The following is a 13361-nucleotide window of genomic DNA, read 5'->3' as shown; positions in this document are numbered from 1 at the left end:
GTTCTCAATAAACTGGTGGCTAGAACAGCTCCAGACGTGACAGCGACAATATCCATAATAATGTATGTGATATCTTTCGTGACCAAACATGTACTGAAAGGTTCTTCTTATGGCACAGTGCCAATACTTAAAATATCAATTAAAATTGTCTGATGTATTAAAATGCCGTTATATAGTTGAGTTCCTTTGAACGGTAGTAGAATGCCGTATACTATAGCTTGCCTTTTGCTGTCTTTTGGCGGCAAGTTTATGAAGACTCTTCCATCGCAGTTGTAGGAAAAATGTGACCTGAGTGATCGGCATTGCGATTCATAGAAAACTGAGAAAACCCGATACGCTGGGCCATGCAGAGCTGAATTACGTACCAGGCAAGTTACCGAATTCTACGGTAGGTAGTATAAAGTGTTTAGTACATCTAGTAGGGTAATGATTAAAATTATGAGTTTATATTTGAAAACTCCAATTTTTTTGTTGTTTTTTTTTTTGGCCTGGACGCAATGGATTTTAAAAGCCTCCAATTGAGCTGTTGTAGGGAATCAATGAGTATATCGACTGAATGCGCGCCGATTGTTCCAGGGTCTGTTTCGTTGCTGCCAACCGACAGCAGCCGAGAAAGGCCGAATCTCCATTTTATTCAGTTGTACTTGGATCAAAGAACAATTTATCTTAGTTAGAAGGTGGCACTCTACTCATGTCTATTCAAATTGTTTGTATTCATAACAGTTAAAAAAGAATTTAAATGAAAATAACCGTTTATTTTTTTTTTAATTTTTTAAGTTTTAAACCATCATTTTTGGCGGACATACTGCGTCAGAGATAATTATGCGAATAATTTCAATGAAATGACACGCTCGAGGGAAAACAAAGAAAAGAATTTAAGAGCCTTTTGTTTTAAGTACCCCTATGGGGCTCTCAAGGTTGATTTTCTATGCAAAATGAGCACAAACAATTTGCATTTGTAATGTTTTTCCTGTGTCATAAAAGGTCGCGCGTATTACCCACGGTTGTGTTCTTGCGGAAAATGTGAAACTACCACTAAAGCTACCCCAAACATGGAAGGCGTTCAAATTTTAAGATGACAACAGAGGATTGAGAATCACTCGTTGATATTTCCGAGTGGAGTTTTCAGTATATGACAAGTGAAGGAATTTTGATCCCTTAGCACCAAACTGAGATGGCTGATGAGGTGAGTACCTGAATGAATTCACTGTCGGCGCCGAAACAACAACATTGCTTTTACGTTTCTCGTTTGCAACTTTAGGAATTTCAACATAAGATGTGAGGTATATCTGAATGCGACTTTAACTGAAGCTCTTCTTCAAGTATGCTGAAACGAAAATAGCTTCTTGAAGTATAATGAGCAGTCGAATTTTCACGAAGGATTGTAAGGTCATTCGTGAATTTCAAAATTTTCCGCATTCATTTTGTCAGTCTGGGGTTTGTTTTCAATTCGATAAATGTCACAACTATTCGCTTCCATAAAGTCCGATGTGAATTAACAAACCAATCCTGAGCATTACTTAAACTTTTTAGAAATCGAGTTAGCTAATGAGTGATTCAATAGGCATTCTAAAATAGACCTTTTTCTATTTATTCCTTCAATCATCTTGTAACAGAGAACGTGGTTTCAAATGCCTTCAAAGGCGAGATACGATCACACAAGTGTTCCGAAGATACGAAAACAACAAACGTTTCTGTATAGGACCAAGTAGCATCCATATTTTGGTCAGCATACCGGTAAACACTTGTTATCAATAGTCTATATTCTAAAGTTATTTAAAAGAGTCCAAACTCCAAGAAACCTTCCTTTAATAACTCGATTAACCCATTTGAAAATCAAAGTTTCGTTTATTAATTGGACTTTAAACACTGAGTTTGTCTTAGTTTAATAAAGTTTCTCGTATCTCTCAGGTATTTAAAGTCGGTTGGTGAGGAATTTCGTCATAGTGTTGCTTTCGTGTAGAAACACCTTGTGTTTAACATGCAAACAGCACTCTTGGATCCCTCTTCAAAATAACTCAAGTCTATCCTTCGACAGATTCTCGGTTTCGATTTTGTTCAAGCTTTGTTACTTATAGCATTTTCGCTGTAAAATTCGCTGTGCAAGGCTATAAAGCGGTTTCCGAAAAGGCAAAAAGAATGTTTGAATATTCATTTCCCAGCTTAGCGAACTATAATTATACAACTGAATAATTGTCATAGTTCACTTCATTTTGAGAACGTACTAGACACAAAAGTCTAAGGAAATTTCACCCATTCAGAAGGTTTTTGCCTTGCCATTTGATTTTGCCGATTTGTGCTCTGGTTAATCGGCAATCTTTGAGCTCGATCTTTGATGCATCATTAGCCAGGCAATTAAGGTTGATCTTCATATTATGTTTAAAGGGTGTACCGTATGAATAAACATGCACACTACGTTTTATTATTCTTTTCAATCAAATGCTAAAGGTAGCTGAGTTTCCATGACTGAAATAGCTAATAAAATATGGCAATAGGAGATCGCCGGAGTCATTTCATAATTAGGGTAAAAAAAAAACATTTTCTTTTTGTTGTCAAGGAGAGGAGGAAGATTATAAACCGGCGATCAAGTTTTTATAAGAGTTGTTTCAGAAGAAAGCTCCTCGTTTCTATTGAATCTCACACTGTATTTCACCTACTTTTGATCAAATCTTACTTTTTGTCTATCTCCTCGAACTCGTTATTTTTGAGTTAATGAACTGTAAATCTGCGATAATTGTTTTCGAATTGCGTTAAACCTCACTAGAATCACTAAAGTGCTAAAATAGGAGGTAAAATTAGTGATTGTGACACTTATCGCTATCCCCCCTCCCGTCAATCCTTCAAATTATTATAATGAATGAAAAAGGAAGGGGCCGGAAGGAAACCAAACATTTTATAGCATTGCTTCACTTACAGCGCTTTGTCGATTGTTACTTTAAGGTATAACCAGGTTTATTACAGGCACTGATTAGTAATATACATGTAGTTCCTTCTTCTTTCTCGTGAATCAGTTTTTTGAGTTTCCTCGCAATCACTTTTAGCTGACTCTTTAACAATTTCTTTTAAGGATATTTTTTCGTCATCGGTTGCTGCAAAAAACGCTGCATAAACCTCAAAGGAATAAAAATTCAATTTTCAAAAGCTCTCTGCACAACGAAATATTCAGCTAAAGAATCCTCTTTGATCAGAGAAAATTGTCAGTGTTAGCCGGTTCCAGCTATTTCTTACTGAATATATGTTTAAAAGACACGAAGCGGTGTGGAGGGAAACAGAACGAGTTTTGATTCAGTTCTCTCGTTGATTTCCTCAGAACCGACAACTTGAAATTAACTGACTTTCCACGTTTTGAGAGAGAAATGCTTGGCTTACAGAATGTTACAGAAAATTTAGCGTGAATACGTATCACGGAATACGCGCCATATTCAGCTATAAACATTTCAGACATTTGGCCTTTGAAGAAATTTACCAAACTATGTTGATATCGTTTGAGGGTTCCTTTGAACAGTCAGGTTTGGTCTTTACAATACGGCTATCAGAAAACGAATTCAGAACAACTAACTTGAATGGCTTCATCAATAAACAATCGATTAAAATCCAGCAGAAGAATTAGTTGTAGATTAGCGTCAGTTTAGAGTCCAGCTTGTTTAAGATGATAGTTTTGATCTCACGCAATCGCTTGTTTTCATCTGCAATTTAGTCGGCATAATCACCACATTTTAATTCATGCATAGTAATGTCGCATCTGGCTCGTTTTGCTTCACATCTGGAGGCCTGAGCATCTCTTTATTCATTTCTCCTAGCTATTGAAAGGTTAATCATGATCAATTTTGATTGAAATACGCGGAACGTTTTACTGAGCTGGTGACAAATTCGAATAATTTTTTGACCGTGTTGCCTTGTAGGAAACAATTCCTTTGGCCGAGGAGCCTCGAGAAGAGCCCGAACTCGAGCCCGACCCTCCCCCCGAGCCCGAAGGAGATCCCGAGCATCAGGCTGAGTCCGAACCCGCGTCAGAATCAGTCGCGGCGAGCCAGGAAACCATGGAAACTCTAACGGTGCAACTTACAAAGAAGAAAGGTGAGACTGAAATAATGATATAACATTTCACTAACGCGACACTTGAGTTTTAAATTGGTAAGCTAGTTGCTTTCAAAAATGTTTCAGGAGTGGAATAATTTATTTTATTTTTCAAACATGTAAATCAAACACGCAACCAATGAAATATGAATATCTTGGTTTTAAAATCATGGACATATTTTTGCAAAATCAGTGGTAATCTTCAATTGTTGATGTGTCTGCTTACCGCACGTACTTAAGGTTATAGGGACATGAATAATATAGTTGAAGCAAAGACACATGAAAACCTAGTCTAATGCTAAAGCTGGACATGTAATTAAGGTTAATCCTATAACCAGTTCACTTTTAGAAGGCCCCCTTAGCATGGGGTAATTATGATTAATTCAAATTGCAACGCAACTCTGGCAAGAAGATTGTTATACGAGGAAACTTGTCTTGTAATGTTTGAAAAGTATCGAAGACAAGTCTACTTTTTTGGCAACTAGCAACTAAATTTTGTCCCACAAATCCTAAGTGTTCCTGAGAATTAAAGGAAAACAGACCACTCTGCAGCATGTAACAATGCTGTCGTAATCCTAGCGACTGAGGAAATTTCCCCGTGTAATGTCCCCTTTATTATCTTGTGATTCCAGTATCATGGCCATGTTTGATATCTTTCTTTCTTTGGCAGATGGTTATGGGTTCAATGTCAAAGGAGGCCGAGACAAGCCTTTCAGGGAAGGAGACTCTTGTATCTACATAACTCGACTAAGACCAGGGGCTGTCGCAGAAAAAGATGGCCGTTTGTCCCCGGGGGATAGAATTGTGGAGGTATGTGACAAATGGCCTTTACTGAACGCAGGTTCTAATTGGTTGAAGACGGTAAATTTTCCGTGAGCTTTTCTCAAAAGGAATATAGACAATTTGAAACTAAACAGCATTGAAAACACTTGCCCTTTGCTCGACCAGTTTGCTACTCGACCAGTTGCTCACTTCTCGGAATTTAACCCTTCCTCGTGCCGTTCTAAGATAATTGTTTTGACAACATGGATATAAACCACTGTAAATATTTCTAAGTTTCGACCTATTTCTTTAACGTTTACATCAGTGCAAGAGCTGTTTTCATAATAAAATTATTATTCCGTCATTAACAGATCAATGGAACTGACGTACGTGACGTCACACACAACGAGGCGTTGGATTTGGTGCGGAAAAGTAAAGGAGGAAAACTGACTCTTATGGTACAGAAAAGGGCGATTCAGGTACATAGAGAGAGTACACTATTGAGAGGTGGACGATGCTAAGTGTGCGTCTTTAATATGATGGCCTTGGTATAGACTGTCCTGAAGCTAAATTAAAGCTGGGAATTAAGAAACATTAACTTTGGAAACGACCTGGAAAACGAGTTCCCCGATTAAGAAATACGAAGTCATTTGTCCGTTTGAATTTTTGCGCGTTTGGTTGTTTGCTTGCCTGCTAGTTTGTTCACTTTGTGTTTGATTAAACGTTTTGTACGTTTGTTCACGCACTGTAACTTGGCACTGTTTTTCCAGCTTTTAACAACAAATTTAATATTTGATTCGGCTTTAATTCTGTTTAATTCATTTTCTGTGACATCCATTCACAATTGCAAGTCAAAAATAAATCAAATTAATCAATAAGCGATAGTAATATTTCACACTAGCCCTATTATAACCAGTTGTTTCATATCTCGTAACCCGATTCTTCTCTCAGTTTAAAAATATGGCGCCCTCTTCACACAAGTGAGTTTCGAAAATGTGGAATTTTTCTCTCTTCTTTGCAGTTGACAGAGGAAGATGATAATCCCACCCATGGAATTATGAAAATTGAATTACAACGAGAAAAGAAAGGTAAAAGAAATCCTATTATCTTCCTTTCATTTCGCTGAAACGTGTTGGAGCGATATAAGTTCAGAAGGGGGTTTAACATAACCACGGTTTAAACCGATTTCGTTCTGGCCAAACCCTGTAATTTAACTTTCTCTTCGATGAAAAGCTTCAAAAAGGCTAGCCTGTGTAGCAGTCGTTTCCTCTCCAAGCGAGCGTAAGAGGTGAATGATAGCTTTCGAGGAGAAGAGGCAAAAGCAATAGAGGATGGGTCTCCTTCTCGGAAGCAAGAGAGGCCTTCGATCCCTCTTGCCGGAAGCTCTTCGCTTGCTACACAAGCCACGAGAAGATATAAAGTAGTGAATGACTAGACAGACATTTGTCTACTTAAGATGCGGACCCACTTATAAACAAATACATTAGTCTGTTGACAGTCTGAAACGATGGTCTTAATTATACTAAATTATACTCCCGCCCGAAAAGCTATATTCTGTGGCAATTTTCTTCAGCACAGATTTTATAAAGTTGAGAAGCACATGAGCTAGTTTAATTTGTACGTAAAATTACCACCAATAGTTAAAATACAAATTTGAAATATACTTTCGGGCCTGAAAACTCTTCGAGTGTTTTTATGAAAAGCACCCATCAGCCTGTATTTTCAGAGCAACGTTGGAATGTTTTTGTCACTGTTCTTTACTTACAGGGAGAGGACTGGGTTTTAACATCCGGGGAGGTAAAGATAGTCCATATATCCCAGGGGACCCAAGTATCTTCATCACTCGAATCAACGGGGATGGGGCGGCGGCCAAAGACGGCAGACTTGGTGTCGGCGACAAGCTAATAGAGGTATTTAGAAAAAAAACACACTTGGGTTAGCTTTAACTGATTTAACAGAATGACTCAAAGAAATCTTACCTATGTTTCAATACCATGAGCTTCGGTTTGTTGGGGTTGAGCAAATTGCATTGAGTTTGTATGCGGTTACGGAGAAGACGCTGAATAATAAAAGTGGAACTTACAAGAATTGCCATGAAAGCTGTGGTGATTACGTCATATCCAGCACGTATTTCATTGTAACTTGGTTGATTTTGCAGCAAAAGGGCGTTGATATATATCACATGTTATTTGTTATTTTTTGTATCAACACTTTAAATGAATCTTTATAATTAGTTTGTCTGAGAAAACCGCTGAAGAAGAAGAATACAGAAGTATTCGAGAAATATTTGTTTTAGTAAGCGTCTTGTTCCAATGTACATGGCGGAGACTTTTTAAAGCTTTGATGTTTTGAAGGTCTCCTTGAGATGAACTGGAAGATAAACAATTAACAGAAACTCTAAGTGGAAGCTATAATTAACTGAAAAATTGATGTGTTTGAATACCGCGTATTAACCGATGTTGTTTTCGATCCAAAAAGGTCAATAACGTGAATGTGGAGAACAGCACAGTGGACCGAACCGTCGAACTCATTCAATCGAAGAAAAAACTTGTCCTGCTTGTGGAGAAAAAGGCGCTGCAACAAGTTATGGTAAGTTGTAGTAGTTTACCAGATTGCCATGTATATTTGAAAAAGCGGAACGCTAACGAAAGGCTGCAACAACATATTATTGAAATCATATATTCAAATTTTTTAAAAGCAGGTGAAACACAAAGAAACAAAAACGATAAAACAGAAAGGTTTGTATGCTGGTGCTGACCAAAAGAAAAGCGGGCTCCGGGGACGGGATTCTCTGTTTGAATGGAGTCTTCCGCTTGCCCATCTATGGTCCTCATGCTTACGTTGGTCTTGCGAAGAATTTGCGTACTTTCGTGGAAGGGGGAAGGAAGGGGGAGGGGAGTGGGTAAAGAGAGGAAGGAAAGAGCTGCTCTCTCTCCTTTAATTTTCCTCTTCCCTCCTCCGTTGTTTTGCTCTCGCTCTAAATTTTCCGCGCGGTCAAAAAGCGAAAAATGCGCAAGACCCCACGAAAACACTTATTTTGCAGGCTACAGTAAACAGAAAAGTGTGCAAAGAGCAATGTGGGAAATTTGTGCTTCATCGAGTGTCCTTAGTTTAACGTGCCATTTTTCTCGTAGAAAACTGTACGTGAAGGAGCAGTGGACGCTCAAAGAGGCGGAGAATCTGCGATCGAGTTATACAAGGACCCGGAATTTGGTACTAGAATAAGCAATATTATTTCACTGGATTATGATGATCCACAACAGCAACAAGGCAAACTGCTTTTCTTCGAAGCTCGATCGTGTTTGATGTTTATTTGAAACTTAACCCGACGAGTCATGAACGCGGTTACGTTTTGAATTTATCAGTTAGTTTGGCTATTTAAATGAAACTTATTGCAGTACTTCCCTGCAGTGATTTTCCTGAAGTGGAAATTTTCGAAAATTCTCATATTTATACGTTTGCCCGTTTGAAGGAATGGAAAACTTGAAAACCGTGGCAAAAGCTTTCCAAAGTAGACATTTTCTCGCAGAATGAAAAGCCTGCCTGGGTCTTTACGGGATCTTTTATTGAAGAGCAGTAAAATCTAGTACAAATAGCTACTCGAGAAGTTTCCATTAAATGCAGAAAGTAGTCCCTCCATTCTTGGAACTTAGAGCAACTTGGGGTAGTTCACAGTTTCACCAGTAAGTGTAAATAGAAGAGATACCTTGTAAGTCAGGGGTTGGCTTTATTTCGTATTTTTTAAACCTTGTGTTTTATTATCTCGCCTTTAGGTCTTGGATTTAACATCCGGGGAGGCAGCGATGCTAATTATCTACGTGGTCATCCGGGAATCTTTGTGACCTCCATCAAACCCGGGAGTTCCGCTGAACGTGATGGACGGCTCAAGATTGGAGACCGACTTCTTGAGGTATATCTGAAAAGCGGCGAACTAAATTTAGCAAACGTTTTCCTACGTACAACGTGCAATTAACAGAAACCAGATTATTTAGGTTCGCTGTTCCGTTGTAACGTCAAATTCCCTCCGCAGTTTTTTATATGGTTACATCGGGTAGCTGTTGCGTTGAGCATCGCGCCCTAAAGGTGAATAACTTTTCCAACTGAAAACAATGAAATGTCCTATATCTGAATTGTGGATGAAAGAATTAACAAGGTAGAGAAAATTGTATTTATATGTTAGCGGTTGGGAAAAGAAAGCCTGGAAAAAAAAAAACAACAATTCGTCGGGCCTGAACGGGATTTAGCAGGAATAAGCATTTGCCTTTCCATGACCTCTTCGATACCGGTTAGGAACTTCCTCTCTCTAAAATGCATTCGATTCTATGAAATGAAATGAAAGGATAACTCTTACAAAGACGTGTGCTAAGTTAAACCATAAAACGCATGCGCGGAGAAACTGGAACGTAACTCATGCCAATGGGATTTCTGTGTTAACAGAAACTGTACCTCTTGTGTAACAAATGCTATTCCTAAATTTTTTTTTCTAAAAGTTTCTTGTAATTTTTGTTGTTAGATAAACGGTGTAGACGTTCGCTCAGTTCCTCAAGACGCAGCTGTTCAACTTGTTCAACGCGCTGTTGACAAAGTGACACTACTGGTGGAAAAGAACGCCGAGCAACTGTTTAAAAACTCGGAGTTTTATAGTCTGGTAAGGGTCTAGTTCGATTAGCTTTGTTTGCTTGTTTATTTGTTTGTTTACAATTGATTAAGCTCAGGATTCTCAGAATCATTCATTCTTATTCAGTTGAAGATAAACAAAGGGAATCACTACCTTGAGGAAGGTTTAGCCGCCAACTCCCAAAAATCTTGGTGAACTCTTGCTTTGAAGTTATCCATAAACTATAATGATTTGAGAAGCTACATCAAAAACTCATAATAGTTTTTTATCAGGTATCCAATTCCACTTTAACCCACATCCGGTGTTTTGATATCTGATGAAACACTCTTCCTCGCGTATTGAGAACGAGATTGAATACGGGTACAACTTTTCAAATGTAGTTTGCGTTGTTTAGATAACCGCCTGTCACATCAGTCTTGTTTCTAGGGTTAACTTATCTGCTGGTAAGCAACAGGAAAGAGCGAGAGTTCTAGAGACGTAAAGCCGCCGTTACACGTTGAAACTTTTAGCCAAAAATTTGGGTGCAACGGCGCTGCGAAACAAGTTTCAGCAGGCGTTGCACCGTGTAACATGGTCGGTTTCGTGAAACGTTTTCGAGCAGTTCCGTTGCGAGACAAGTTTAATGAAAAGTAGAACGGCTTTCTTCTGCAACGGCTCGCAACGGTCGCAGTGGTGAAAAAACAAGAGTTTCACCGTGTAACACCACTTCGTGAAACTTGTTTCGCTGCGCCGTTGCACACAAGTTTCAGCTAAAAGTTTCAACGTGTAACGGCGGCTTAACTGGTTTGAAATTTGAAAGTCGTTCTTGTACTCAGCTGTCAAGATCCCTATTTTACTTCCAGAGCCGGTTTATATTTTTATCTCAACGTTTTTACGAGGTTACATCATTCATAACATTATGTTCCTGTTTTCAGAGTGATTTTGACGAGATTGACATGAGTGGGGAAGCAGGTTGTTTCTTCAGAGATCAAAAGAGAAGAATCGGTTAGTATTCACCAACACTGTACTACACTTCAGCTTTGTTATGAAACTTTTTCGTGCGACTAGCTATATTCTAGTTACATTTTAGAAATAGCTCAGTCTGTTATATATCTCCCTCACGTCCTTTCGTTGTAGACTTCGTTTTGGTTTACGAAGAAATAGAAGAAGAAGAGACGCCGAAAGAAACACTACGCTACAGAAAGAAATACATGAACAACCTACAAAAATCTCAGTTGGAATTTGAAGAGGTGAGGGGGAGGATTTGTTTGTTTGTTGTTGTTGTTGTTGTTGTTGTTGTTGTTGTTGATGTTTTAGATGTGTTTTGTTTGTTTGTTTATTGTCTTCAAAGTTCCACGCGCCTAATCGCCCCTTGCTAATCAAGGTATGCAAGGATACCCGAGATCCTTTGCCGTTGGGACCAAGGTGGCATCCTTTGTAGAATGTTTAAAATGTTTTTCTCAACTGTCACAGCCAACGCAGCGAGTGACTGATTCATAAACTGTCAGTTTTCTGGCCATGTTCGAAAAACTAGAGCAATTACGACCGGAAAACTCAAGTACTTGAGTTAACTGTTGATTAAAAGTATTGCTTTCATTTTCTGAAAGGAAAAATCAACCACAAAGAAAGGCATCCTTCATTTCATCAAAGTTCATGTGCCGTGGGAAGTGATGCTGTTCTACGCTGAAGAACTAAATTTCAAAGGCCCACTGAAGGTAATTAAAAAGCTGTTATGTTAGAAAATGATATCTCATGCGGAAAATTGATTTACCGTTATAATGTAGTATTAACATGTGTAATGTAACTGAAGCAATGCAAACTAATTTCTTAGTGTTAGATGGACTTGAATGTAATTTTCTCTTCAGTGAAAATGATGTGTTAAGGCAAACGGTTTCACATTTTCCTTATATTAGAGATCAAAAATGTACCTTTCTCTTGAAGAATCCCAATCGAAAGGTCGACAGATAGGTTGTCTTATGCTCTGGATATCTTACCATTGCTCTCACAAAAATTGTATTTGGCCCAAATTAGATGCCGTTTCTACCATGCGCCATATAAAGTAGCGTGATCGCGTGGGTGTGAGTCACTTTTTATCGCCAGATTTCAATTAAGTAAGCTACTGCTTTGAAACCTTTTGTGTATAAATAAAAGTTATGGTATGGTATGGTGCCACAAAGATGGCCGCATAAGGCAACTATACACCAAAAATGTGTTAGGTACGGCGCATGACAGATGTGGTGTGAATAGGTCTTAAAGCTGTATCATCTTCCTCCATACACCCACCCGGGTAGGGTGTGGAAATGGTTAGCAACTAATTGTTGGGGCAGATTACTAGCTTCCTATCCTGGGGAGGGGGGGGGGGGGAGTGGAGAAAAGAACTAAACAGGGTTTTTTTTTTTGTACTTCTTTATGCCAAGGTAGTATCCGGCTCAAATGCGACTTAAAAGGTTTTTTCTTATTATTGACAGGATAGAGAAGGAGGAGATAAGATCAACTGGTCGGAGAGAATAATGAACAAATTTCACATTCCAAATATTTTCAAAGACGATGTCCCTAACCAACCTCCAGATTACTTTACAGCAACATTCCAGGCCAACAAGTTACACAAGTAAGAACCAAACCTGATTTACCTGTTCACCAAGATATGCCGCAAATGGTTATTAAGGGAATAGCGCACGTTTCAAACATAATTAACCATTTGTCTCGTTTTCAACAAATTTTGAATGTTCTTAAATATCTTTTTTGTTTTCATTCAGGTTTATTGGCAGTGATAATCCTGAAACGTACTTCAAAGATACTGAGAGGACACGAGTGGTGAGCAACAGAGAAAATTTCTTATTGAAATGACTTTTAATTGTTTTCTTCATTTTGTGATGACAAGGAAAAACTCCATCGTTGATATCAACTATTCAAATTCTTTTCGGTAGGCAAATGAGATTTTGGAGACTGCAGTCTACGGAAGCAGGAATAAAGGAGAAATAGGTAAATTAATGTTTAGATTTTCTGCCAATATAAAAGTAAACTAATAGGGTGTCGTGAAACCAATCCCGAAGGAATCACTCTAACCAATCAGAACAGGCGTAACAGAACAATGAACCAATCAGAATTCAAAGTAAGTACATATAATCGCCCAACATTCGTTCAACCAAAGTTGAACGGATATTGGGAAAATATTAGATGAACGGAGTGTTCAAACAGTTTCAACGCCATTCAACATTTCCAATAATAAAGGAAGTGTTGAAGCGATATCGAATGAAAGTTTAAACCAATTTAAATTTGATTCAACACACCGTCAACAAGCTTTCAACATTTGTTTACGCTTTCAACAATATGTTGAACGACCTGTTCAAACGCCCCCGACATTTGGTTCAACAACTGTGTTGAACGCATGTTGAAGCAAATGTTGAAACCGTTTAAACGGCCCTTTACTGGCGCCAAGAAATGCGCGTGCGAGCAAGTCACGATTGGTTGGGATTTTGTTTCTCTTGGTTGCATTTTAAAAAGTGGCACGAGTTTTGCTAACCAACTGACAGAGCGTAGAAAAGCAAAACCAAACCAAACGAGGATTACTTAATGGCGACTCACTGAAAACCAACCAATCAACTAATTGGTGTTCATATGCTTTCGCTTTGCTAGGCTCAGTGATTGGTGACCATGATGTTGTTCACTTTCTCAAAAAATTAATTAACTAAGGATTCATGAATTTTATTTTTATTTCTCCAAGGCATCAGTAGATTAGTAGAGGAAGGCGTGTATTGTGCGGCCTATCCGCTGCATGTGGTGAGTTTTTCAAACGAAGTCTACCTGTAGCCGTATCATTCATGATCACTTATAATGGTGGATAGGAATAAAGTAGAAAACCTGTTTGAAACTAAACCAGGGCCAGATTGTTTTGCGATCCTTAAGCTAACATAGATTGATCAGT

At 38.4% G+C, this 13361-nt stretch overlaps 1 protein-coding gene across 2 annotated transcripts in view; it reads left to right on the top strand.

Annotated features, from left to right (window-relative positions):
• The first annotated feature begins 105 nt into the window (after window positions 1-105).
• Window positions 106-13361, top strand: part of LOC146487712 (anoctamin-7-like) — a 28794-nt gene continuing 15538 nt past the window's right edge. The window contains exons 1-17 of one of the 2 annotated variants that reach the window (XM_085083951.1): window positions 106-388; window positions 3903-4077; window positions 4748-4887; window positions 5211-5318; window positions 5861-5927; window positions 6607-6749; window positions 7318-7428; window positions 7974-8052; window positions 8613-8749; window positions 9353-9487; window positions 10372-10441; window positions 10574-10686; window positions 11044-11151; window positions 11905-12044; window positions 12193-12250; window positions 12364-12418; window positions 13161-13216. In XM_085083951.1, the coding sequence (XP_084940077.1) occupies window positions 4041-4077; window positions 4748-4887; window positions 5211-5318; window positions 5861-5927; window positions 6607-6749; window positions 7318-7428; window positions 7974-8052; window positions 8613-8749; window positions 9353-9487; window positions 10372-10441; window positions 10574-10686; window positions 11044-11151; window positions 11905-12044; window positions 12193-12250; window positions 12364-12418; window positions 13161-13216 (1557 nt within the window). In that variant the 5' untranslated portion in view covers window positions 106-388; window positions 3903-4040. Of the gene's footprint in view, window positions 389-935; window positions 1187-3902; window positions 4078-4747; window positions 4888-5210; window positions 5319-5860; window positions 5928-6606; window positions 6750-7317; window positions 7429-7973; window positions 8053-8612; window positions 8750-9352; window positions 9488-10371; window positions 10442-10573; window positions 10687-11043; window positions 11152-11904; window positions 12045-12192; window positions 12251-12363; window positions 12419-13160; window positions 13217-13361 lie in introns of those variants that run through there. The other variant, XM_085083947.1, reaches the window with a different exon arrangement.

The sequence above is a fragment of the Pavona decussata genome, unplaced genomic scaffold, assembly GCF_977016875.1.
Source record: "Pavona decussata unplaced genomic scaffold, jaPavDecu1.1 SCAFFOLD_14, whole genome shotgun sequence".
Lineage (NCBI taxonomy): Eukaryota > Metazoa > Cnidaria > Anthozoa > Scleractinia > Agariciidae > Pavona > Pavona decussata.
Note: the sequence above shows the minus strand (reverse complement) of the source record. Positions and strands in the feature narration are given on the sequence as shown.